This window comes from Mesoplodon bidens (assembly GCF_964165515.1).
Source record: "Mesoplodon bidens genome assembly, chromosome: 2".
Taxonomy (NCBI): domain Eukaryota; kingdom Metazoa; phylum Chordata; class Mammalia; order Artiodactyla; family Ziphiidae; genus Mesoplodon; species Mesoplodon bidens.
Genome location: NC_138177.1, coordinates 156,360,933 through 156,387,544, shown reverse-complemented (window position 1 = coordinate 156,387,544; position 26,612 = coordinate 156,360,933). Strand labels below are relative to the sequence as shown.

At 50.6% G+C, this 26,612-nt stretch overlaps 4 protein-coding genes across 8 annotated transcripts in view; 2 read left to right on the top strand and 2 right to left on the bottom strand.

Moving 5' to 3' along the window:
• Positions 1 to 7,600: 7,600 nt before the first annotated feature.
• On the top strand, positions 7,601 to 14,874 carry MANEAL (mannosidase endo-alpha like; the record flags this gene model as incomplete). Its single annotated transcript, XM_081217241.1, has 4 exons — positions 7,601 to 8,150; positions 9,341 to 9,450; positions 10,763 to 10,839; positions 11,938 to 14,874. 4 exons carry the CDS (start codon positions 7,601 to 7,603, stop codon positions 12,572 to 12,574), a joined length of 1,374 nt encoding a protein of 457 aa, XP_081073367.1. The 3' UTR covers positions 12,575 to 14,874.
• A 134-nt stretch (positions 14,875 to 15,008) lies between these two features.
• Positions 15,009 to 18,366, bottom strand: YRDC (yrdC N6-threonylcarbamoyltransferase domain containing; the record flags this gene model as incomplete). Its single annotated transcript, XM_081217253.1, has 5 exons — positions 15,009 to 15,409; positions 15,714 to 15,856; positions 17,075 to 17,194; positions 17,317 to 17,431; positions 17,975 to 18,366. The coding sequence occupies 5 exons, from the start codon at positions 18,364 to 18,366 to the stop codon at positions 15,340 to 15,342; spliced, it is 840 nt and encodes a 279-aa protein (XP_081073379.1). The 3' UTR covers positions 15,009 to 15,339.
• LOC308606418 (uncharacterized protein C1orf122) lies at positions 18,336 to 19,643 on the top strand. Of its 2 annotated transcripts, none has more exons than XM_081217265.1 (3): positions 18,336 to 18,415; positions 18,718 to 18,919; positions 19,167 to 19,643. In XM_081217265.1, exons 2-3 carry the CDS (start codon positions 18,872 to 18,874, stop codon positions 19,260 to 19,262), a joined length of 144 nt encoding a protein of 47 aa, XP_081073391.1. In that variant the 5' UTR covers positions 18,336 to 18,415; positions 18,718 to 18,871; the 3' UTR covers positions 19,263 to 19,643. The 2 variants fall into 2 exon arrangements, with proteins under 2 accessions (XP_081073391.1, XP_081073390.1); XM_081217264.1 differs by lacking the exon at positions 18,336 to 18,415 and adding an exon at positions 18,529 to 18,626.
• A 118-nt stretch (positions 19,644 to 19,761) lies between these two features.
• The window catches only part of MTF1 (metal regulatory transcription factor 1), a 44,662-nt gene continuing 37,811 nt past the window's right edge, over positions 19,762 to 26,612 (bottom strand). For 3 of the 4 annotated variants that reach the window (XM_081217178.1, XM_081217179.1, XM_081217180.1), the window contains one exon: positions 19,762 to 25,522. In XM_081217178.1, coding sequence (XP_081073304.1) covers positions 25,092 to 25,522 — 431 coding nt within the window. In that variant the 3' untranslated portion in view covers positions 19,762 to 25,091. The remainder of the gene's footprint in view (positions 25,523 to 26,612) is intronic. The other variant, XM_081217182.1, reaches the window with a different exon arrangement.

Below are 26,612 nucleotides of genomic sequence, written 5' to 3'. Positions count from 1 at the left end.
GATCTTAAAAGTAGAAGAGGGAGGTGGGAGATGAGCCAGAAGAGGAGGTCTGAGAGATTCTAAGTGTGAGAAGGGCTGGACCTGATATTGCTGGCTTTGAAGTTGGAGGAGGGGGGCCACAAGCCAAGACATGCAGGCAGCCTGTAGGTGAGAAAGATCCCCAACTGATGGTCAACAAGAAAACAGGGACCTCAGTCCTACAGTTGCATAGAACTTGGATTCTGCCAATGACCTGGGACATGGATTCACTCCCAACGCTTCCACAAAGGAGCATAGTCCTGCCAACACTTTTGTTTTGGTCTTGTGTGACTCTAAGCAGAGAACCAGCTGAGTCACACTTGTGCCCAGAATTTTGACTTCCAGCAACTGTGTGATAATATATTTCTGTGCTGTTTTAAGCTGCTAAATTTGTGGCAATTTTTTATAACAGCACAGTCAGGGTAGAGAGTTCTGTGCAAGCCTAAACTTACTTCTCACTGGCAGCATCCCACTTCAATCATACAATGTGTCTTTCTGTCTTAATGCTTGCCTCAGGACCTCCTCTGATGTCAGGGAGCCTACTTGGCACAAAGGAGACCAGAAGTATGAGGAAGTTAACAGCCCTAGAGAAAACACTCACCCAGCAGATCGGGGACCAGTAGATAATTGCTTTAGTCTTGAACCTCTTAATTCTAAATGGTATTTTATTTTGTTTTATTGTTTTCTTTTGGCTGCACTGCACAGCACATGTGGCATCTTAGTTCCCCAACCGGGGATCGAACCCATGCCCCCTGCAGTGGAAGCACAGTCTTAACCACTGAACCGCCAGGGAAGTTCCTTGAACCTCTTAATTCTGGGAGGCATTCGTACACTTCTCAGAAGTCCTGGTGAAACAAATGCCCCATTATCTACAGCAGTGATGCCGAAACCTGGTCTCTGTGTGCCAGCACTGAATTGAATCTGGGAGGCAAAGTTTTGGGTGAAGCAGAAAAAAAAAAAAAAAGCTTTATTGGCAAAGCTTTATTGCTTTGCCAGGCAAAGGGGGCCACAGCAGGCTAATGCCCTCAAAATTGTGTGTCCCGACCTGGAGAGAGCAGTGAGGAGTTTTATTGTAAATGGTTCAAAAAGGAGGGCATGATCAGCTCATGGACATTCTTTTGATTGCTTGGTGGTGAGGTAATTGGGAGTCAGCATCATCAGCCTTCTGGTTCCAGTAGATCTGGGGTCTATGCGTTTGTGGGCAGCATACAGTTAACTTCTCCCACCTGATGGGGGTGTTCAGTTTCTGCGGAACAGCTCAAAGATATTGTTATGTGTATCCCTTGAGGGGGAACAAAGACCCTGCCCCAAGGCTGCACTCTTGTTTCTAAAAAATATTTATTTATTTATTTGGCTGCACTGGGTCTTCGCTGGGTCATGTGGGATCTTCGTTGGGGTGTGTGGGGCCTAGTTCCCTGACCAGGGATCGAACCCAGGTCCCCTGCCTTGGGAGTGTGGAGTCTTAGCTACTGGGCCACGGGGAAGTCCTGCACTATTGTTTCCTGACTGTTCCTTCCTTGTCTCCGCATCCCCTCCTTTCCCTGATTAGGACCTGCTTGAACCTGCCCTTTGGAACTCAGGGAAGGTCGTGGGGGCTGAATGAAGCCTATTTCCTGCAAACAAGAAATGGGGGACACAGAAAGGCTTTTGTGCCCAGGAGCTCCACAGGGTCCTGCTCAGTTTCAGCAGTAACCTCCATCATGCATCATTAGTTTGGCTTTTCTTTCTTTCTTGTCTCATTCTTTTCAGATCCTCACTCTTGCTTCCTAGAATTACCTCTTAAATGACCTCCCTGCTCCCAAGTCGTTTTCTCAATCTCTGCTTGAGATTGACAGGTGTACAAGTTAATAAAGGGAAACCTAAGTAAAATGGAGTCAGAAGACCAGAAGGGGGAGCTCTCCCGCATGTACCACTTTGCATCACTACAGATCCCAACAGGAGGAGAGGGTACCTTGCTTCTCCAATAGGAAGTGACACTACTGAATTATATTGCCAGCTGGAAGAATACAGATTTTTCTCCTCGCCTGGCAACAACTCAGCCAATAAGAGACTGGCACAACTCAGCCAATGAAAAGCCACTATACTTCAAACTCACAGTATCCTCCAATAGATTTTTTTGCCCCTCCCAACTTTCCCCTCTCTATAGTTTCCTCTCCTTTGTTTTACCAGGACTTGCATGTGGTTCCCCAAATAGTTGTTTGTCCCAAATTGCAATTCTTTGCTGCTCTTGAATAAACCTGTTTTGCTGGTAAAACAACTGGCTGTTTCAGTGTTTTAGGTTAACATGGGCAACCAATAAAGTCTCCTCCATGAGCTCATCTTGCTCAGGATAAAATTGTAATTTACTAGATTATTTCAGGGTTTCACACTGAAACCAGGCCTCGAGGAAAACAAATCAGGAACTCCATACCACTAAGTTCTTCCCTTTTTCCTTCTCTTTTAATGGCATTGCCTTTTGAGAGAAAGATTCAATCTATCCTCAGCACCAGAGAGAAAAATCCCAAAGAATGATTGTCATCGAGGACTCTCGGGTCAGCGTCCATGATCGGTACAATGGGAAACAGAGCGTTACTGCCAGTTCACCTCGGGTCAGAGTTCTAGCCCTGGGTCAAACCATCAGGGATGGGTGGTAGTGTCAAGGGCTCCAGGCACGGCCAGTGGGAACCACCACTGTGTTGCAGAGCAGTCCCAGAAACAGTGGAATAATTGAGAGCTGGGGAACCTTCCCACTAGTTATCTAAGACCACACTACCCACTCCCAATTCTCTTACTTCCTCTTTAATGATCCTTTCTCAGTTTACTTCACGTGTTCTTCCTCTGCTCAACCCATAAATGCTGGTGTTCCTCAAAGTTCCATCCTTATTCTTTTTCTCTTATTCATTCCCAGAGGCATCTGATTCTATGGTAGACATTATGGTCTTCTCCCCAACATTTAACTCAAGGCAAAAATTTAATCTAATCCAGTCATGGTCATTCCATTCCCCCTTGGCAAAAATCTGTGTGTGTTGAACAGGCCTAAATCATATTAGACCAATGTGATTCAAGGAAATGCTTGCTTAGGACTTCTGTAAGGCAGCTATGCTCACCACTATACCACCAATGCCTCTTAGGGCTTCTGGGAAAGAGAAATCAGTTTTACCGTTGTCTGTTGGATGGCAAAAGGAAGCATGCAGCCTCAACTACCTGTGGCAGTCATTTTGTGTTTTGAGTGGAGCCAGTTTTGGCGTGAGGTCAATGATGGGGACAGCAGAGCAGTGAGACGGAAGCATCCCAGGTCCCTGATGACATTGTTGAACCAGGGCATCTACCCACTCTGCCCTCCCATTGGATTTCCTGCACTGTGAGATATGTTTCCACATTGTGTAAGCCAGTTTGAATCAGGTGTTTGCTATTGGGGCTGAAAGCATTCTACTTAATTCACACTTTTTTTTCTTTTTTGTTTAAATTTATTTTTTATTGAAGTATGGTTGAATTACAATGTTGTGTTAATTACTGCTGTATGACAAAGTGATTCAGTTATACATATATGTACATTCTTTTTCACATTCTTTTCCATTACGGTTTATCACAGGATATTGAGTATAGTTCCCTGTACAGTAGGGCCTTGTTTATTCATTCTATATACACCAGTTTGTTTCTGCTAATCCCAAACTCCCAATCCAACCCTCTCCCAACCCCCTCCCCTTTGGCAACCACCAGTCTATTCTCTGTGTCCCTGATTATGTTTCTGTTGTTTCATAGACAGGTTCCTTTGTAACATATTTTAGATTCCACATATAAGTGATATCATACGGTATTTGTCTCTCTCTTTCTGACTTACTTCACTTAGTATGATGATCTCTAGTTGTATCCATGTTGCTGCAAATGGCATTGTTTTGTTCTTATTTATAGCTGAGTAGTATTCCATTGTATATATGTAGCACATCTTTTTTAAATTATATATTTATTTATTTATTTTTGGCTGTGTTGGTTCTTCATTTCTGTGCAAGGGCTTTCTCTAGTTGTGGCGAGCGGGGGCCACTCTTCATCGCGGTGTGCGGGCCTCTCACTGTCGCAGCCTCTCTTGTTGCGGAGCACAAGCTCCAGACGCGCAGGCTCAGTAGTTGTGGCACATGGGCCTAGTTGCTCCACGGCATGTGGGATCTTCCCAGACCAGGGCTCGAACCCGTGTCCCCTGCATTGGCAGGCAGATTCTCAACCACTGCACCACCAGGGAAGCCCCTGTAGCACAACTTCTTTATGTATTTATCTGTTGATGTACATTTAGGTGGTTTCTATGTCTTGGCTATTGTAAATAGTGCTGCTATGAACATAGGGGTACATGTATGTTCTTTTTAAAAAAAATATTTATTTATTTATTGGGTTTGCGCTGGGTCTTAGTTGCAGCAGGAATGCTCCTTAGTTGCGGCACGCAGGCTCCTTAGTTGTGGCCTGCAGACTCTTAGTTGCAGCATGCCTGTGGGATCTAGTTCCCTAGGCAGGGATAGAACCCGGGCCCCCTGCATTGGGAGCACGGAGTCATAACCACTGTGCCACCAGGGAAGTCCCAGAGGGTACATGTATCTTCTTGAATTACAGTTTTTTCTGGATATATGCTCAGGAATGGGATTGCTGGATCATATGGTAATTCTATTTTTAGTCTTCTGAGGAACCGCCATACTGTCTTCCACAGTGGCTGCACCAACTTAAATTCCCACTAACAGTGTAGGAGGGTTCCCTTTTCTCCACACTCTCTTCAGGATCTGGTATTTGTAGACTTTTTAATGACAGCCATTCTGACTGGTGTGAGATGATACCTCATTGTAGTTTTTTTTAAAATAGGTTATTGTATTTTATTTATTTAAATTAATTCATTTATTTATTTATTTTTGGCTGCATTGGGTCTTCGTTGCTGCACGTGGGCTTTCTCTAGTTGCTGCGAGTGGGGGTTACTCTTCGTTGTGGTGCGCAGGCTTCTCACTGCGGTGGCTTCTCTTGTTGCAGAGCATGGGTTCTAGGTGCACGAGCTCAGTAGTTGTGGCACGTGGGCTTCAGTAGTTGTGGCTCTCAGGCTCTAGAGTGCAAGCTCAGTAGTTGTGGCACATGGGCTTAGTTGCTCCACGGCATGTGGGATCTTCCTGGACCAGGGCTCGAACCCATGTCTCCTGCATTGGCAGGCGGATTCTTAACCACTGCACCACCAGGGAAGCCCCTCTCATTGTAGTTTTGATTTGCATGTCTCTAATATTAATTCACACTTAATGCTGTGAAATAAAATTCATATTTTATGGCAAGACCAGAAAAATTTAAACATAAAAAATTTTATGTGCCCTTTGGCCTCCTCTCTCCCCACACTGTGCATTGTATAACTGCTTTATGCATCGACCAAACCTTCCCCATCATCAGAAATACCTGCTCAACTATAAAGAGCAACATTCTCCTAGCATCAATGACAACTCCTTAAAGATAACATTCTTATTTTTTAAAATTCTTTTCCACTATGGTTTATTACAGGATATTGAATATAGTTCCCTGTGCTATACACTAGGACCTGTTGTTTATCTATTTTATATACAGTAGTTTGTACCTGCTAATCCCAAACTCCTAATTTATCTCCCCCTCCCCCTGCTACTCCCTTTGGTAACCATAAGTTTGTTTTCTATGTCTGTGAGTCTGTTTCTGTTTTGTAAATAAGTTCATTTGTATCATATTTTAGATTCCACATATAAGTGATATCATATGGTATTTGTCTTTCTCTGACTTACTTCACTTAGTAGGATAATCTCTAGGTCCAACCATGTGGCTGCAAATGGCATTTTTCAATCTTTTTTATGGCTGGGTAGTATTCTGTTGTCTATATACACCTCATCTTCTTTATCCATTCATCTGTCGATGGACATTTAGGTTGCTTCCCTGTCTTGACTATTGTAAATAGTGCTGCTGTGAACATTGGGGTGCACGTGTCTTTTCAAATTAGAGTTTTCTCCAAATATATGCCTAGGAGTAGGATTGCAGGATAATATGGTAGTTCTATTTTCAGTTTTTTTAAGGAACCTCCATACTGTTTTCCATAGTGGCTGCACCAATTTACATTCCCACCAACAGTGCTAGTAGGGTTCTCCCCACTTTCTCCAGCATTTGGATAATATTCCTTCTTGCTAAGGGATCACATGGGGCTTTGATCTGGATTATGTAAACTGTCAATAATGCGTCATTTAATGTACAGCCCTCTGTCTCAAAAAAACTTATATAACTGTGCCTTGACTTTTAATGGGCGGAACAGCTCTCAGAGCTTTCTGAGATGCTCTTCCCAGGTTATAATCCTCAAATATGGCTCGAATAATATTTTCCATTTCTGTCTTAGATCGACTGGTTAATTTTTCGTCGACACTCCCATGAATTCTCTTGAATGTACTTTCCTGGGCTCCAAACCTACCCACATTTCCCAGCCTTGCTCCTCCTCTTCCTGGGTTTCTGACAATTCATTTACTTAAGAAATGAGAATCTGGCGCCTACCAGTGTGCCAAGCCCTGTTTTAGACACTGCAGATATAGTGGCTGATGAAACAGAATTGTTGTCTTCATGGACCAGAGAAGGAGGCAGACGATAAACAAAACTTTTTCTTAATGAGTCAAATAATGAGTAACGCAGAGTAGGAACTTAATCAGTGTTGAGTGAAAAACTTAATATTGTTTATAGAATATCACATCAGAGTCTGTTATTCACTCCACAAGCAACCCTGGGCACTGAGTGTCACATCCTGTTTTCCAAGCCCTTGGGATCTAAAAAGGTAAAGTTGACCGAGCGCCGGCTCTCTGGAGCTCAGAGTCCAGAAGGAACTTCGAGCAAGTGTTGAGTGCTAATTTTGTTCGGCCCTGTAAAAACTGCTTCGTGGTAGCCATCTTATTTAGTCCTCACTGACTATAGGAGGTTGTCCAAGGACAGAGAGCTTGGGACAACTGGCCCGAGAGCAGGCAGGCTGGACAGTGACAAGAGCTCTGGCGAGGAGACAGTCCTGATCCTTGGAATTAGGCCCAGTCCATGTGACCTTGCGCAAGTCACGGTCTCCCCCGTCCTCCCACTCTAGCCAGTGTCTGTAGTGTCTAACTCCTAGCGGGGAAGGAGGTCGCTGGAGAGAGGGACAGCCACAGACACTGCTTTCTTCCCCACCCTGCCCTATGCTCCCACGCCCTCCAGCGCCACCGCCCGGACCTTCTCCTGGGTTGCGGGAGGAGGGCATTCCCTTTCCCCCAGCGGGCTCCCTCACCGGTGCCCCAGGCTGAAAGGCGACAGATCCTCCACGAGCCACGCGCCTTGACTTTGTTTGGCCCCTGCTCCTTTGGCCCGGGATCTCGTAGCTCTCCCCGTCCACTCCCCCCGCGGCTCGCGACCACTTGGTCTGCGCCGCCTGCACTCTCTGTGTGCCGGGCCCGCCCGCACTGCGGGGGAGAGGCCGGGAGCCGCCCACGCCGCGCTCGGCGCTCAGAGTCGCCGTCTCCCTGGGACGCGCGCGGACTGCGCGACGCGCGGGAGCCGGGCGGGCAGCCATGGCGCGGCGCGCCCGGAGGTAGCCGGGCGGGACGCGGAGAGCGCGGGGGCCGCCATGGCCCGGCGGCGGCGCCGCGCCTGCATCGCGCTGTTCTTGGTGCTGCTCTTCGCCTTCGGCACTCTCATGGGCCTGCGCACGCTCAAGGCTCCGGACGGACTCCCGGCGCTTGGCCCCGGCCTGGAGCTGGCGCCCTTTGAGCGACGCCCCGAAGGGGGCCCCGCGCCGGCCGCGCGGGCCCCGGCCGCCCCCGCCGCGCCGCCGCCGCCGCCGCCTCCGCCCCGTACCGCGGGCCCGGGCAGCTCCCCGGGGCCGGCCCCAGCGGAGGCCGAGCCCGCCCCCGGGCAGAGTCTGCGCGTCTACTCGGACCTGCACGCCTTCTACTACTCGTGGTACGGGAGCCCGCGGCGCGAGGGCCACTACATTCACTGGGACCACGTCATGGTGCCGCACTGGGACCCCAAGATCTCGGCCAGCTACCCCCGCGGCCGCCACAGCCCCCCCGAAGACTTGGGCTCCAGCTTCTACCCGGAGCTGGGGCCTTACAGCTCCCGGGACCCCGACGTGCTGCGGGAGCACATGACCCAGCTGAAGGAAGCCGCCATCGGTGAGCTCCCCCTCCCCCGTCGCTGGGCCCCCAGCCTCGCCTTTCTTCGTTCCCACACCCCAACTTCCACTGCTCCTATCACGGGGCCTTTGGTCCCACTCAGCCTGGCTTCTACCTCTTCTCTTCTAGAACTCTCATCCCATGCTCACCAGGAGACCCCGCCCCCATCTTCTAGTTTTCAGACTCCTCCACCTCTGCCTTCTGACCCCCTGCCATTCCAGGGCCCTTTCCTAGAGCAGAGCTGCTGGGAGGGCCAGTGGAAGGCGTTTGCACCAGGGCTGTCCCAGGTAGGGAGAGTGAGGAGGGGAGGGCAGTCTACTGGGCTTCTCGGTTTGGGTTAAGTGAGGCCTGGGTGCCCTGGCCCCGCAGGAGTCTGGGATTCAGAGCAGTAGTCCCTGGGATGGCCTCTGCTTTCACACTAGGCACAGGGTAGGGCAGCAGCCTGTCCTGAGTTTGCTGGTTGCAGAAAGGAAAGTTTGCCCACGTTGTATGATGGACCCTGCCCTATTTGCAGTAAGGGGCCTGGGAGCTTTTCAAGTACTCTGCTTGAAAAGAAGCCCCCCGTGTAGGCAGGCTGGGGTGGGGCGGCTGACTTATTTCAGATTTTGTCACTGAATTCTGCTGGATTTTACAGTACATTTCAATTTCTTTGGAAATGGTTAATGAGTGGGGGAAAAATCGAATGCCAGAGACAGTGGTGGGAAGTATTCACAGATAAATAGCAGAGGCCATCCCTCAAGATTCTACCATCTAGAGGGGCAGACAGTTGAGACAAATGTTATTTCCCACGGGGAGGGTAAAATGACCCCTGCTCAGGGCTCCTCTCCCTGAGGTGCTCCTCTCCGCCAGAGACAGGACTGTGCCTTCCAGGTGGGTGTGTCACTGTCCATCCATTTCCCTTTGTTTAACTACTTGCTAATGCAGGCCAGAGGCTGCTGAGGCTCTCTGGCTCCTTCCTGGCCTGGCACGTTAGGGTTCCTGCAGTCACTGAGCTTCAGCACCGCGGGCGTGGACAGCTCCAGGACTCACAGCTCAGGGATCTGATCTGCAAGAAGAGAACCTGGCAGGAGTCTCCCTCAAGGTTTCTTTCATTCAGAAACCATTCTGCAGTTGGAGATGGTTTGTGAGGAAGGAATTCCCTGTTGTGGGGTACTGTGTGTCTCTGAAGTAGCCTCTGTGTTGTGTCTCAGGCGTCCTGGTCCTGTCCTGGTACCCACCTGGCATGGCTGATGATAATGGGGAACCCTCAGATGACCTGGTGCCCGCCATTCTGGACACTGCCCATCAGTACAACATCCAGGTGAGTCTCCAACAAGATGTCAAATGCTCTCTGGCCGATTCTGGAGATGTCCCCTCCTCCGCCCACAGGGATAGTGCCTCTACCAAAGTTCTTGGCGTTAGCCCAGGTATGCAAATACGTAGCAAGTGTGGTGTGGGGGGTAGGGTCTAATAAATAATGCCTATGTCACTTCTTTTTGGAATTTTATTTTTTTATAGAGCAGATTCTTCTTAGTTATCTTTTTTTTTTTTTTTGCGGTACGCGGGCCTCTCACTGCTGTGGCTCTCCCGTTGCGGAGCACAGGCTCCGGATGCGCAGGCCCAGCGGCCATGGCTCACGGGCCTAGCCGCTCCGCGGCATGTGGGATCCTCCTGGACTGGGGCACAAACCCGCATCCCCTGCATTGGCAGGCGGACTCTCAACCACTGTGCCACCAGGGAAGCCCAGTTATCTATTTTGTACATATTAGTGTATATATGTCAATCCCAATCTCCCAATTCATCCCACCACCACCCCCCCGCCACTTTCCCGCCTTGGTGTCCATACGTTTGTTCTCTACATCTGTGTCTCTATTTCTGCCCTACAAACAGGTTCATCTGTACCATTTCTCTAGGTGCCTATGTCACTCTTATTTTTTGAGTTCTGAAAAAAATTTTGGGGAAAATATAGGATAGATGGGAGACTAAATTAATATCACGGTGATAGAGGTTAGGTTGGAGACCCTGATCTGGAGGGAAGGCAGGCAAGAGCCAAATGGGCCCACAAACTGAACTCCAGCCTCAACTCCCTAGTGGGAGGCAGTGCTGGGCCTCAAGGAGTAAAGCACAACACGTGCTCTCATCAGGCAGGCTCTCTTTCAAGAGAAAGGATGGAGCTGGCCAGTTATTTTCCCCATGTGTACCTATCAAGTAAGTCACTGCCCTTACCTGTGTGTGGCAAAAGAAGAAAAACGATGAAAAGGAGCACCACCCCTGTTCCTGAGCCCATCACTGGCACAGTAAATAGATATGGGACGTTCTCCTATGGACACATTTTCCCATAGTTTCAGGCAGCTCGTGCCAATCACTGGGAGCTGGCACATAAGTTGAAACCTGTTGGCCAGCCTGCAACAGCCCATCAGAATGATTCCCAGAGGCCCTGCTGTAGGAGGTGGGGAAATTCACCCGTTTTTCGGGCCCTGAGGGCAGTGGTTGCTTTTATTTACACTGTGCCCATGACTGCCAGGTCTCTCCTGAACTCAGCCTCTTCTCCAGGCCATAGTTGAAGCACGAGCCTTATAGGTTGTGGCCTCTGGAAAGATACTCAGCTGACCAGTATCTCCTGTTTGTGGCAGGTGGCCTTCCACATCCAACCCTACAAGGGCCGAGATGACATCACTCTGCATGACAACATCAAGTATATCATTGACACGTAAGGCTGCTCTGGGACCTGGATTTTGGTGGGGATCAAGATGGGGGTAGGGCTAGAAGGCTTGGAGGCGCAGGTCAAGAGACAAAAGGGCAGAATGCCCGTGTCCCCAGCATCTAAAAAGAGTAAAATAGAGTACTGGGCTTGGAGACAGCAACCTGGGTTTGCACTCTGGTTCTGCGGCCTCCATTCTGTGATCAGAGGCAGTCCTCTTAACCTTTGAGTCTTGTGAGTTACGTGAGCTAACGTATGTGAAAAGTGGCTTGCAAATGGCTTGCATGTATCATTCATTCAAAGAATATTTACTGAGTGCCTTCAGGTGTCCAGGCACTGTCCTGAGTCCCAGTTGTACAGCAGTGGGTAGGGCTAGCAAAGTTTACATCCTCGGGCGGGTGTGCAGGTAGTGGTTATAGACGACAAATCAAATAGCGATCCATACTATGAAGAAGGAATAACGGAATAAAACAGGGTGTTAAGAGTGTGCCCAGGAGACAACTTTAGAATGGGTGGCCCAGTGAGCTCTCTGAGGTGACATGTAAGCCAGCACCTAAAGGAAGAGTCAGCTCTGCAGAGATCTGGGGCGGCAGGAAACTCCAGGCAGAGGGCTGTCAGATCCAAAGGCCGTCTGATGGGACGAGCTTGACAGCAGCCAGCGTAGCCCGAGTGACGCGATAGAGGGGGTAATAGCAGGAATGGCGGTGGGCAGGGCCAGATCAAGTAGGTCGGGCCTTGCTGGTCTCGGTAAGGAGCAGTCAGATCTGATTTACACTTTAAAGAGAGACTGGGTTATAGGGAGGTGGAAGTGGGGGCCTGGAGACCAGTTAGGTGGCCGTCGGTACAGTCCAGATAGAAGACGGTGGTGGCTCGGCCTGGGGCAGGGAAGTGAGGCTTAAATAGAGGAATGACAAGGCTCGGGAGAGGGTGGGAGGGAACTGGGTTCTTGCTTAGAGGCATGATGAGTCCAACTGTGGAGTCCAACTGTGGAGTCCAGCTGGACTCAAAATCGTGCTTGGACGTCTCATTCAGGGCCAGCCCTCCGGCTGTGCTGGCTGCTTTTCTCTTGGACTGCTGGCTCAGGCTTTTTTTCCTCCTGCTCCTCAGGTATGGCTCCCATGGTGCATTTTACCGCTATAAGAACAGCATGGGTAAGAGCCTCCCACTCTTTTATATCTATGACTCCTACCTGACATCCCCTGAGGCCTGGGCCCACCTCCTGACACCGAACGGGCCCCGCTCAATCCGCAACACCCCCTACGATGGGGTCTTCATAGCGCTGCTGGTGGAGGAGGGCCACACCCATGACATCCTGGCCGCCGGATTTGATGGCATGTACACCTACTTTGCCTCCAACGGTTTCTCCTTCGGCTCCTCCCATCAGAACTGGAAAGCTGTGAAGAACTTTTGCGATGCCAACAACCTCATGTTCATTCCCAGTGTGGGGCCTGGCTACATTGACACCAGCATCCGGCCCTGGAACAACCACAATACGCGGAACAGGGTCAACGGCAAGTACTACGAGACGGCCCTGCAGGCAGCCCTGACCGTGAGGCCCGAGATCGTCTCCATCACCTCCTTCAATGAGTGGCACGAGGGCACCCAGATTGAGAAGGCCATTCCCAAGAAGACGCCGACTCGGCTGTATTTGGACTACCTGCCTCATCAGCCCAGCCTGTACCTAGAGCTGACGCGCCGCTGGGCGGAGCACTTCATCAAAGAGAAGGAGCAGTGGCTGATGTGAAGGGCCTGCAGGCAGGGGCGGGAGGTGCTGACGTCCCAGCCTCACTGGAAGATGTCACCACGTGGGGCTCGGCTGAGGTTGTGGGCACTTGCTCCCAAGTCAGCGGCTGAGTGCTTCTGGGCCCATCAAGCCAGGGCCCGTGGAGAACAGAGCTAGTTTCTGAGGCAGGTGGGTGCCAGGGTGCCCTGCAGGGACAGGAAACTGGGTGGTATTCCAGAGAGGGAACCCCAGGGGCTGGCAGGTGGCTGGGCTTAGCCCAAGGCAGCTCCACATCCTCAGAACACTTTAAGACAATCCCTTCTAGCTTGGAACTCAGCTGGTTGGTGTTCTGGAGTCTCCAAGTCACTGGTCTTAGAAGGGTGTCAGGGCTCTGGGCTAGCATGCACCCTGCTCTCTGCCAACCTGCGTCCTCTCCAAGCCTCCTTCCCACATCATCTGTCTTCCCCAAGTTAGGGAACCACACTTAAGGCTTTCTAAAGGGGAAAATTCTCAGTTTAAGCTCTTCCCAGTAGATTCCCGAACCCAATTATCAGGAAATAATCCTGAGCATTCACACATTCATTCAACACATACTCAGCGAGCACCTTACCGCGTGCCAGGTGCTGGGGGAAAACTTGACCAGGAAGGGCTCCTGTCTTCCGAAGCTTACAGGAGCCAGCTTTCCTAATTTGATGTGGCCTTGTAGCTAGTGCCTAAGCACAGCTATAAGTTTTTCCTTTTTGCTGTTTTGCCCAGTGCTGGGAGTTCAGTTCTTTTTCCTCGAAGAAAATACCTCTGCGCTCCAGAGCCTCCGTTTTCCTAGATGAACATTTAGCTCCAGGGAGAGAACTAGGACACCCCCCTCCCTTTAGCTGCCTGAATTGAGTGAGGCCCGCTCACTAGAGCCGTTTTCAGTGCGACTGTGATTTGTATTAAAAATGACGTGTTGTTCCTATTCTCAAATCAGCTTTCCTTTTGATCCCTTCAGGACCACAAACTCTTGACTCCTCAGATTCTGTGACAAATTGACGTATGGGATGGGCTGGCTACAGTGTTAGCACAACGAAGAGTCGAGTTTGCTCAAGAAATTAGTTTCAACAAGATTTCTAGAGGGAGTATTTAACCAACCAGTGCTTATTTACAAATAAACTAATATGCTAATTGCAGGGACCCTCAAAGCAGGCCTTGGGACACACTCTTGGCAAAATTCTTAGCATCTACTTGAAAATATGTGCATTGGAAACGACCGTATTGGGAAGTTTATGGGCTCAAGACTGAATCCTAGTTCTGAGAACTGGGGTGTGAGGGGAGAGGGAAGGAAGTGAGCCCTACTGGTCACCACAAGGACTCCCAGCTCCAGTTAGGTAACAGGTACTAAACCCCACCAATGGATGGGGCAGGCCTGGTCCCCTTGCTGTGACTCAGTTGGGGAAACCAAGGCAGGCAGGGACAGGTGAAAAGGGCTAGATGGTGACCTGGAGTAATTTACAAGGGAGTGACACTGAGGCTTCAGTTCACATATGCATATTTTAAAAAATACTAAAAGTATGGCCAGACCTGGGGGGCAGGGGCAGTAACTCTCACACACTGCTGATGGCGATGCGACTTGATTCAGTTCTTTTGAAGGCTAACCTCTATGAAGAGCCAGAAAAATGGCCATACACTTGGACCCAGTAATCCTACCCCAAGGAAATAATTCAAAAGAAGAAAAATAAAACATTTACAAGGATGTTTAGGGCTTCCCTGGTGGCGCAGTGGTTGAGAGTCCGCCTGCCGATGCAGGGGACGTGGATTCGTGCCCCGGTCCGAGAAGATCCCACATGCCGCGGAGTGGCTGGGCCCGTGAGCCATGGCCGCTGAGCCTGCGCATCCAGAGCCTGTGCTCCGCAACGGGAGAGGCCACAACAGTGAGAGGCCCGCATACCGCAAAAAAAAAAAAAAAAAAAAAATGTTTAACAGCATTTTTTTCTATTAAAGAAAAAACAAAGTTCAAATGCCCAACAGTAAGTATGTTTTTAACACTTATATACATATGAATAAAGATAAAGGCTCCTGAGTGGACACTGGATTTAAATGAAGGTGTTGTAGGTATAATTCATTATAATTTATGTTATGAATAAATATGAAAAAAGTGGCTGGACAGGACAGATTTATTTTCCAATATTCCTTAATTGGGACCCCCCCAACCCCTGTGCCAGCTGAGCTTACTTCCCACCATTAGACCAAAATGATGACTCTCCGCCAGGCAATTACAGCAAAGAACCAGCCCCCTGGTTCAGAGGAAGCAGTGTTTGGTCGATGGCTCTACAGTTTTTATTTTTACCCTAAACTGGTTACAGCTTCAGAAGCATAAAACTCATGCATTTGGTCACTTGAGACTTTTGAAAAGCACCAACCAATGTGTTAGCTGATTTGGACCTTAAGTGCCACTACCCACCAGAGAAGAAGCTCTCACTAGATTCCAAATCTGTTATTTATTTTTTAAGATCAAAAAAAGAAAAAACTTACCAGAACAAGGCCATCCTCGGAATGCTCTTAAAACCTCTGTTCAGCTTCTGGCTCATATATGAAATTATAAATAAATATAACCTCCCCAACCAGGTGTGAGGCTTAACCAGCAGCTTCTGAGGCCTGGTCTATAGTGTTCAGAAAGAAACTTTGCCTTAAAAGGTCAGACTAGTAACACTGTAGCCCCAGTGGCCTCTGCCAGTGAGGCCTTGCCAGCCACCAGCAGTCGGACACACAGTGTCCAGCACCAGTCCTTGGGCCCTCCCTCCTTCGGAGTTTCACAGGCAGGATCCACGTAAGGGGAGCAGCCCATACTTCTGGAGGATGGCTGAAGTATTTTCTAGGGCACTGGGGAGGAAATGGAGGACAGTTAGGGTTCGACTTCTCAAAGCCGCGAGCCCACCAGATTCTGGAGATCAGGGACCTCTAAACTCTTCGATCATACTGTGCTCTGTTCATCAAACCCTTGATGAATCCTTTTGAATCCTGAAAAAGCCAGCAAACACTAGCAAACTTAGTTCCACTCCACCCACCACATCTCCAAACCTGCCTGCTCCCCTCAGGGCAAGACAGGAGTGACAACCTTTTTTTTTTTTTTGCATCTCCCAACCTCCCTCAAATCCTATCCCTGTGCCACAGCAAAGAGACTCACCAACCCGGACGAATGATGCCAAACTCTCCAGGCACAGACAAGTCAACCACAGTTGAGCCTAGTCGACACTCAGGGCTCTGGTCGTCCCCAATTGGTCCCCCATCAATGACCAAGGACAAGCGAGGCCAGAGATCCTGAAATTCCTGAGAAGAGGGAGAGGAAGAGCATGGACACCACCTCTGGCATCTACAATGTCATACCACACACAGGGCACCTAAGACAGAGATCACACAGCTCTAAAACAGCAGGCATCTTCCTCTAAGCAGGGTAAGGAACCTCATTTAAACTCTGGATCAGGGCAGGAGAAACGGGGGGGACTCTGCAACTGCACCCCATTGGCGCTCAATCCTTGGGCTATAGAAAGGAGTTCCCCTTCAGAACTGTGGACTGAATTGTTAACTGAGCCAGAGCACCACTCCACCCTCACCCCGCATGAAGGCACTGCAGTGGCAGTTAGGCCTGGGAATTTGGGATGGGGGATCATAAATACCAGTTACTGTGCTGGATAGGTAAGCTGCTTGCCGAAAAGGTAAGAATCCCCATCCCCAATGCCTAGGATATAGCCACCAGGATCAAGTAAAGCCTGAGAATAAGAAGGGGTGCTGGGCTCTCACTTTCCAAAGCCCCTGAACCCACTCTCTACGTCTGGGCATGGAATCACTTTACTATGAAAGTAAAATCACTTTGCTATGTTCCGCATTTAAGACCAGTAAGAAGAAAAGAAGTATGCTCAGTCAAATTTCTTTGTGTCCTCATTCATTCTAAGCTACTCAGCCAAGACGGGATTAGGACGATCCTTTCTTTCTTTTTTTTTTTTTGGCCACACTGTGCGGCTTGCAGGATCTTGGTTCCCCGACTAGGGGTTGAACCTGGGCCCTCAGCAATGAAAGCGTGGAATCCTAACCACTGGATGGCCAGGGAATTCCCGTGGGTGATCCCTTCTTTGACCTGGCTTGTGGCAGAGGTAAGAGAACAGGACCAGGAGTCCCTGGGATAAGTGATTTAACTTTTCAGAGTCTTAACTTTCTTTACAGCAAGTTGGAAGACGTTATCACCCAACTGTATTCTCCAACGACTGCTATCCCAACAGAATGAGAAAAACATGTACTTATGATGTCTCTTATTGTTAAAAACACAGTAGAAAAACACCACCAATTCTCCCCCTCGCCTCTCAAACTTTAAAATAAACCTTTTCCGAGATCATTCTGTATTCCCCCACCCTGGCCACCTAGGCAGACTTCCCACCATCAGCCCTAAAGGGCGGCTCCCCTGCCAGGCAATTCCAGTGAACCATCAGCCCCTCTGGTTCAGAGGAAACTGTGGCCTGGTGACATTTCCGGGGGGAGGAATGGGTAACTCACCTCAACATTCAGAGAGCTGGTCTGGGAGCTGAGGTTGGCGCTGGTGAGAGCAAGCGGTCCCCCAAACACCTGGGCCAAGTCCTGCATGAAGGCGTGGTCAGGAATACGGATGCCTACAAGCTACGAGGCAAAGAGAAAAGGGATCATCAGAAAGGCTGAAGGGGTGGGGGATGGCTCTGGCCTGGATCCTAGCAAAAGCCAAACGGCAGGAGTCTGGGGACACGAGAGAAAATCTGACTCACAGGAGTGAAGGGGTTCAGGTCCTTGTTGAGCTCCTCCGAGCGTTCCATCACCAGGGTCACTGGTCCTGGCAGCAGGTCGTTCAGGAGCCCCTCCGGTACTCTCACACGGCAGTACCTGGGAAACGGGGGGGACACAAATCCAACCAAATGAAAGGAACTGCTAGTCCTATTCCAGATTCTAGGCAGATCTAGGAAAGGTAACCCGAGGGACTAAAATAGGATCCGCCTGTCTTCCCTCTTCACCCCCAAGAGCTTGAGCAGAAAGCAGGGCTCCAGAGGACCGCCCCAGGCTTGGACCCGCAGGCTACAACAGCTGCACCGCTTTCACGCTCCATGTTTTACTTTCTTCAAGGCACTCCCTACTAAATTAAGCTACCGTGTTCCCCCTCTTTTATCTTAAACAGTGGGCGTCCCCCCCGCCCATTATCACAAAAACCCCAGAAGAATAGGGACCCCGCCTGCCTCGTTCACCGCTGCGCCCCCGATCTCGTTCAAGGCCTGGCAGACACTAAGCGCTCCATACACGTTTCCAGTTCCGGATTCCCGGGTGAGCCTGGACAAGCCCCTCCCGCTCTCCGCGCCTCAGTCTCCCAAGCCTGTCACCGGAAACCCCTCCCGCGGTGCCGCCCCCAACAGGGCCGGGTCGGGGCGTCCTCACCTGTAGACGTCGGCCACGCGGCCCAGGCACACAGCCAGCGGCTTGGTCTCGCTGCGGCCCTTGACGCGGTACACGACGCCCAGTGCCTCCGAGCAGCTCGCCGAGCAGGCCAGGCCGTACAGCGTATCGGTGGGGACGGCCACCACGGCGCCGGCGCGCAGCTCGGCCACGGCGGCCCGCAGCGCCTCGGTCCAGCCGGCGCGCTCCGGGTTTGAGGCCCGCACGGCCCCGCTCCCCGGGAGCCGGAACAGCCGAGCCCCCGGCGCCGCCGGAGCGGGGCTCGGCGGACGGAGAAGGCGCCCGCTCCGGGCGGAGCCCGCCGGCCCCTCGCTCAACCCCATGCTGGCAGCCACCGCGGCCCTCAGCCCCGTGCACGGACGCGCCGGAGACATCCGCCCAGGCCTGCTTCCGGGAGGAAGTGACGCACCCAGTCATCTTCCGGTCTGGGAGGCTCCGCCCCACCACCGCGCTGGGCAACTTAAAGGGACCGCGACCCCCAGGAGGATTGAAGGAGACCGGTGGGGACGGGGCGGGGCGCAGCTTTGCGGAGCCTTAGCGCAGGGCTGGGGAGGGGGGGCGGCCGAAAGGGGGGCGGTGGTCGGGCCGCGCAGGCGGCGATGGAATGGGGCCCGGGCTCAGACTGGTCACGGGGGTGAGAGGGGGCCCGTTGGGGCGGGGGGAAAGGGGCTCTGACCCCGCGCAAGCGCCGGCCCTGACCGTCTGTCTCGCTCTCTCCCGGGCAGGGAGGCTGCCGGCGTGGACCGTGGGAAGGCGGGGCTGGGGCTCGGCGGGAGGCCACCCCCGCAAACGCCCCGGGATGAGCGCGCCCAGCAGCTGCTGGATGCGGTGGAGCAGCGGCAGAGGCAGCTCCTGGACACCATCGCCGCCTGCGAGGAGATGCTGCGGCAGCTGGGCCGCCGGCGCCCGGAGCCGGCTGGTGGCGGGGTCAGTGCCCACCCCGGGCTGGGCCTGGGAGGTGGGGACTGCCCACTGGCCGCACTTGCTAAGTTCTGGCTTCCCCTGGAGGGTGGAAGAGTATCCCCACCGCTCTATCCCCCACTGCCTTTCAGTTGGGCGAGAGGCTTTGAAAAAGTTAAGTGCTATCCAGATACCAAGTGGCCATCTCTTGCAGGGCCTAATCCAAGGCCTTTCCTCCCAGCCTCACTTTTTTTCTTTCTTCTGTTCCAATCAGAACGTCTCAGCCAAACCTGGAGCACCCTCCCAGACAGCTGTCTCCGCCAGAGGTGGCTTTCCAAAGGATGCTGGCGATGGAGCTACGGAGCCCTGACCATCCCCGAGCCGGGCGCCCTGACTTCTCTCCCTCCCCAGGGCTGGTGGCTGGACTGTGAACAACTCCCTTTCAATAAAGGGGCCAGTCTTCACTGGCAGTGGCTGGTACTTGGCTCTCAGCCTGGGTGGCAGCTCTGCTAGCAGCTGGGTTCACTCCCACTTCATCCTGGCTGAAGGCAGTGCTGAGCTCTGAAATGTAGCCAACGAATACCCAGTCTGATTACCCAGATTTGGGCAGACCAACAGTGCTCGCCAGAGTGGTTTGGCCTGCTTTGGGGGATCCAGGTCGTGTTACATGTCCATTTCATGCTTTGGGGGCTCCTAGCCCCACAAAACACTTTTAGCAGAGCCTTGATTAAAAGGAAACCTGCAGACTCTCCTGGTGACCGACCTTTCCTTTCTGTCCCCTCTCTAAAACTCTGATGGCTGGGGAAGGGTGAAGTGGTTGAAAATTGTCAACCATGGGTAGGGTTGGGAAGAAATGCCACAGATACTACCAGATTTAAATAAGCATTTAATTAGGATTTCATTAGTATTTAATATTGCTTTTTCAATTCCAAAAAGTTAAATTTTCACTTCTTAGCAGATATTTTAAAGTACAATATTAAGTTTATACAAAATGAGCAATTAAGCAAACACCATTATTTCACATTCTTCAAAAATACAAATTCATATTTATTCTTTTTTGGGTTTGGAGGTTTCTTCCTTTGGAAGTACTGAACCTGTAACGTTTTCATATCGCTCAGTGGAAGTCTGTTGTTCCCATGTTTCACACTTAAATAAATTTGATAGGCTTTTACATAATCCAAATAAAACTATTTGGGATTTAACCAAGACCTCTGGCCAATGACTAGTGTGTGTAAAAAAAAAGAAGGCTCTCGTGGGTCTTGCTTCTCCTGGCCAGAAGATCTGAGCCAGAGAGTCAGCAAAAACCTGTTTCCAGCCACCTTCCCCAAACAGGGACTAGGAGTTTACGGGGAAAGAGAACAGCTACCTTGAACTCTGACCACCCCCACCCGCATTCTCCAAAACACAACAAAGGATGTAGACTGTTGAGTCAAAGAGCGCCCTGGGGAGGTCTGAAGACACGGGGAAAAGGGCAAGAGAGGCCTCTCTGACTTGGCACCAGTATAAGGATAATAAGAATATTGCAGAAAACACCCCTGGATTTTGGTGGGAAAAAAAAGGTTTTACGAAAAATTTCCCCGTAAGAAAAAGTAGAACCTGCATTGAGCTGAGAAAGTGACACGACATCATCACCCAATTTGGGGCCCAGCAGGCACAACACCAAAAGGGCAGTGTGTGGTTTTAAACTTTGCTTCCAGTAAAAAAGCTTGTACTATGTACACATAGACATAAAGATCCAGTTTAATTTGCATTTCTCAGTGCAGACTGAGAAGCCCTCTCTTGAACAGGAGTAACAATGCCCAAATAGTGATCATCAGCTTCCCCAAAGGGTGTGAGAAGAGACAGGGGACCCTTTCTCTCGCCCTGCCCCCAACATATGCCAGAGGAAACAGGCTAAACTGACTACCAATCAGAAATATGCATGATTCAGTTTTGTTGCCTCTCCCCTCCCCAATATTTAGGAATGGTCAATTTTGGATCTATGTCACAGCAGAACCATTTGCATATTGGATCTATGAAAATCTTTCTGCTTTGGCTGAAGTATATTTTAAAACTTCTCAGTTCTTTAGTAGCCTGAGAATTGAAGATAAAATGGGGGGAGGAGGGAAAGGGGAGTGAGGGGAAAGGAAGAAAGTTGATAAAGCAGATTATTAACAGCTTTGCTTACTGGATTCAATGAGGGCTGGAGGCTTTTGCTTAAAGAGCCAACAGGGGCGGTAGGGGGAGCAGTATGGAAATGGCTCATGTTGTCCCCCCCCGCCCCCCCCCGACGACTGCCACGACCTTCCCCAAACATATTTCTGATTGGTGGTATAGGAAAATTGTAAACTCATTAGCAATACTGTTGCAGTTCCACAAATCAATGGTTTCAGTGACTCTGGAGAAGTCTTTAGGATTAAGGACAATGGACATGATTACAAATATAAAAGTCTAGAGGTGCCAGGTGTCTACCTAGGAACAACCAGTTTCTTCCTTTCAGGCATCACTTTGTAATGGTGAAGAAGGGGAAAGAGATGGCAAGGGACCAAGAAGTGATGAAAAAGGGCCTCAACAGCAGAAAACAGGACCCGCAGCAGTTCTTCAGAGAGCCTGAGGGGGCGCCCTTGGGCACACAGGGAAGGCTTGCATAGATTGAGCAGTTGCTGAGAATGCATAATAGTGTTTCCCTATGGACAGCCTCATGGCACAGGGCTGATGGAGTGGAAAAACGCAGCCAGGCCAGGGCCACATGGGACAACAACCATCAAGCTACACATATTGCACCAAGGTAAGTGCTTTTCTTTTCACACCTCAATTTAACTTGTTTTCCGAGCAAAAAATAAAACTTTGTGGAAAGTATATATGTGTGTGTCTGTGTGTGTGTATACACACACACACGAAAGAAATTGCAGCAATTGGGTTAAAGATAAAATAACGTAAAGTGCTTTTTATTATTTCTTTAATATACCAATATGAGGTTCTGCAAACTTGTCCCTTTGGACACATTCAGCACATTATACAAAGTCTCTCAGGAAAACCCACCCCCCCCCCCCGTTATCCCCATCAGTCCGCTGCCTTGACCCTGAAAGTAAACTCTCCAATCTACTGACTCTCCCAGAGGTGGTGAAGAGAAGTCCCTTGCTTCTGCCCAGAGAGGCCTTCACACCTTAAGGCCCCTCCTGGACGTTGTACCATGATCTCCTTCTGCGAGGGCGGAGGGGTAGGGGTGGAATTCAATGAATGACACCAATTCCTGTCATCAAACTAGTGATACCCCCATGAGGTTGGCCAAACTGTCAGGAAAGGCAGGGCCACTTTCCCTCAATGCCTCACCCACCTGCCTGGGAAGGACCAAATTCACTAAGGCAGTTTGGTGGTGCCAGCCAAGGTTTCCTGCCACCTGCCAAGCCCGTGAACTCCACAATTCCCCAGGCTGACTAGCATTCTGTAAAGGGGCAGTATAACTGGAGATGCTAGTGGGAGCTGGAAGTCTCAGTCTACAGGGTGAAAATGATTAAGGTTACCATGGGAAGAAAAAAGGCGTGATTTTACCTGAAGTCTGCACACCTTCCCTAGCCTCACCCTAGGTTCATTCCTGGGTTTGAAAACCACTCTCCATGAAGGCTCTTTGTGGTTCCACTTTAGCCAGCGCCCTCTCTTCTCCAAGATCCTTGACACTAGGGGCCAGGCTGATAGAAGGGACAGGGGCGGGGAAGAGTGTTAGAAGAAGGAAAGGAGAGACTGCCTACCCTGTGGAGTAAACGTACTCTTCCCAACCACTCACTAGCATTTTAAGCACATTCTTGATGTTTTCAAAAGCTGATTGGATCTGATGGTCCCCCTTGTAATCTCTAGTACCCTCAAAAGGCAGATACTTCAACTAGGAAAATCTGTCAGCCCAAACACAGTTTCTTCATCACCCCTGATCTTTGGAGCAGAAAAGCCACTGACCTGGGTGGACCCCAACACAAGCACAGCCCGGGCTGGCCGAAGGGAAGCAATATTTCAACCATGGCACTTCCGACGGCCTTCCCTAGGCTCCTGCTTTCCACCTCAGCTCCCAGGGAACCGAATCTCAGGTGAGCCTAGGATGGGCACGTGGGGAGGTCATTTGGGACCCACATGCCGCTCTCTCTCTCGGAAGGTGTGGAGAAAACAGCCAGGGTCCTACCGCAAACCTTCCTATGGGTGCAAGGCCCAGAGACGGCCAAGAACAACCCATGCTCAGCAGCTGGTTTTCCAGGAAGATGAACTACTGCTGTAATAGAAGGTTCCTCCTGCCTAATCAACTTCTGCTGAGGCCAGTGGCCGCCAGAACCCACCAGCCTTTTGGACAGGAGAGTGCAGAGGGTCAAAAAAACCCCCCGATTCTCGTGACTAGACTCCTGCAATGAGAAACCACCAGCTGCTTGTAGGTAAGCCCATTTCTCCTCATGGCAGTAACACTTACCACCACTGCCCTCTTGTCCAAATCTGGCCCTGAACATCCTGTTAAAGGCAGGGCCTCTGGCTCCCAGGGAAATGATCTGCTCTGGATGCTGTCTTGGCTGGCCCTGAGTAAAGGCGCAGAGAACAGGAGAGTGACAGATCTCTCCACCTTAGGGACTGGGAAAGGAAGGCAAGTTACGGCTGCTTTCTGCCCGACATCGTTGACTCAGAAGGGCAGCCCTGTTTGTGGCACCCTGCCCCTCGCTCAAGGCAGGGAGGGGGCCCTTGGGAGGCAGAGGCCCAGTCTAGACATTGGGCCATGCCTAGTTTCTGAGCTCAGTGAGTGGGGGAGCACTCATGACTACACTGATGTAGCCAGTTAAGAGAAACTTTCCATTTTAGTGTGGATTGTATTTTATGTTTTATTTTAAGAGGCAATGACTGACTCAGAGCCAAAGGCAGAGAGATGGATATAATCCTATACACAAATCAAAAAAAATTTTTTTCCTATAATACAACTTAATGAAACATTCCAAATGAGATAACTTATTGCAACATTTCAGGCTTTTTGGTGGAAGGGGAATTTTTTTGTTTTACCCTGAGTAGAAGATCATCGCTTTGTGTTTTTTTTTTTTCTTTTTTTGTTTTTTGTTTAGAAATCATATGACTAAGCTGAGCAAGTCACATCCTTCTTTGCACTGTACTAGGCTGTATGCAAAATCCAGAGGGGTGAGAGGCGGAGATGGGGCTGGGCAACCAAAGGCCTGGCTGGAACCCGGAACCAGGACACCCGGCCTGCCGATGACACGCCGCCTGAACAGAACTCCTGTAAAGCTGCACCTTCTCCTGATCAGCAAAATGCAGCTCTTCTGCTCTGAGGAAGAAGGTACCCTTCAAGGAAGGCAGACCACCAGCCAGCGACTGGCCATGAACCACAAGTCCACTCTAGGACAAAGCAGGGATGTTCCCCGAGAAAAATTCACTGTGATCTGCAAGCCCTGGCGACCAACGGAGAAAGAGAGAACCCGGAGGCAAAGACTGTGATCACACCACTAGAGCCTGTTCTGCACATGTGTCATGGACAGAGAGCAGTCAACAACTTGCCTGGGGTCCCTGCGGAAGCGGACCGTCCCCGCGGCCTCGGGCCAGGCTTTTAGCTGCCCCTTTGGGCTGCAGGATGACACCTGCCATAGTCACCCTGAGCTCCACCAACACCAAGCGCAGACAATGAAACCATCTCACGTGATCCCTGTCCAGCTCACGGCTGTCTGACCTGCCTTTGCCACTTCCCTCTCTGACGGAGCGAGGGTCTGGCCTTCCAAGCAAGCTTCAGCCTCAGACTCAAAAGACACAGAAGGAGCAGCAACACCCGACACACTGAACTCTACTGCCCAGACTACAAAGACCCCAGTGCAAGTGATGGGCAGCCTCAGATTGATGGAAACCACACCCTTTCATTTAGAATTTTTATGCATACGAGTAACCTTAATTTCCAAGTTCATATGACAATAAGCAAAAGTGACATACAGTGCAGCCAAACAGTTCATTTATAACTTAGCTTTTTTTTGTTTTGTTTTGTTCCGCTTTTGTTTGTTTGTTTCTTTTTCTCCAAAGATCAGTTCCTTAAAAATGGATGCTCCTGGGATATGAATAAAGAAAATATGTCTGAAAGGTGAGGATTTCAAACAGTAGATTTCTTCCTCCTTCAAACTGCTGACCCCACGATAGTAGGCGTCGCACCTTCTGCCTCCTGCTCAGCCTCTGTTCCTGGAGGTGAGCACATCCGGGCCTTTCACTTGGAGAAGCTGCTGGTCAGGCCCATCTCCTCCTCCTCCTGCAGTAGTGCTTCAATGGGAATCAGATTGGACGGCGTGTCCAGGTTCTGGAGGGACAGAAATTCTGACATATCCATGGCACGTAACGTTTCTGTCTGAGGGTCTGAAGGAGTCACTACTTGTCTGCTTTGCTCACAGGAAGAGGATGCGGCGGAGGAGGACGACAGGGGGATCGGGGGCGGGGAAAAAGTCTGCGGTGGTAGCTTCAGGCTGGGCTCATCAGGAGGCTGGGTGCTCAGCTCTGGAGCGGGAGGGGAAGGACAGCCCTTCCTCCTGCTGGCCGCCCGCTCCTTGGCGGAGTCCCGGCACGCACACTGACACTGACAGGCCTCCTCTTGTTTGATGATGATCACAGGGACGCTGAGGCCAATCTGCTGTACAGCGTTCCCTGCGAGAGGGCGAGAGAGACTGCTCTTCAAGTAGCTGCAGGGCAAGGGCAAGAGGGACAGGAGGGTGGAGGACTAGCTCAGCACCACGGAGGCGGAACGATGGAAAGGGCGGATGCCGTGCCATGCTCCAGGCTTGGTTCTGCTTTAAACTGGACCACGTTCCTCCTCAAGTAAGAAGCCTCTGACACTCCCCATCCCCTCCAAGACAGAAAAGCCACACACCATCTAGATGCACCCTGTTATTTCCAGCTTCATTTCCGGCCCCTCTCGTGGAGGGTGGCGGCACCCTCCACGCCAGCCATGGTGGATGCCTCCCTTTTCCTGCACGTTCTTCATAGCTCTGGGCTCAGGGGCTCTTCTTTCTACCTGAACTCTTCTGGAGAACTTACTCTTACCTCTGAGCACCCAGCTCACTGCCCCTCTCCTAGCGCCTCCAGGCAGTGTTTTCAGCAGGCTTATACCTCAGGGATGGCCCAAGGGCAGCTGCCGTGTGCAGAGCTATTCCACGCTGTACCAGGCCATTTAGTCCCGCCTGCCCCAGAGGCTCTGACCTCCTTTAGGACATCCCGCTCACCTTTGCAGCCCCGCCTCGGACACACAGCCAGCCTTGTGTGCACGCACATTCCTTCTCTTCTGCATATGTGTGTTGTGCAGATGCACACTCTGAATTCACACAGGCTTTGTGTGTCTCAAAAGAGCTAGAGACCAAGGGGCCAAGAGAACAGAATGGGAGGGAGTCAGGAGGCCCAAGAACTAGTGCTTTGGCTTTGCCACAAACTCACTTATGAATTTGGGGGACTCATTTAATCTTTCAGGGCCTGAGTTTCTTAATCTATAAAATGAAGAGTTTGAGAGAAAGGACCCTTTAGCTCTATAAGAGTCTCTGACCCAGATGCTGTTTCTTCATTACTGTAATTAGAAGAGAGTCCAGTGAATTAACAGCTGCTCTCTTTAGCATTAACTGTGATGCAGACTTTTTTCTGGCTACATTAAAGCCTATATCTGTTTTTTTATTATCTTATTTTATTTTTTTGGCCGTGCAGTGCAGCTTGCAGGATCTTAGATCCCCTACCAGGGATCGATCCCAGG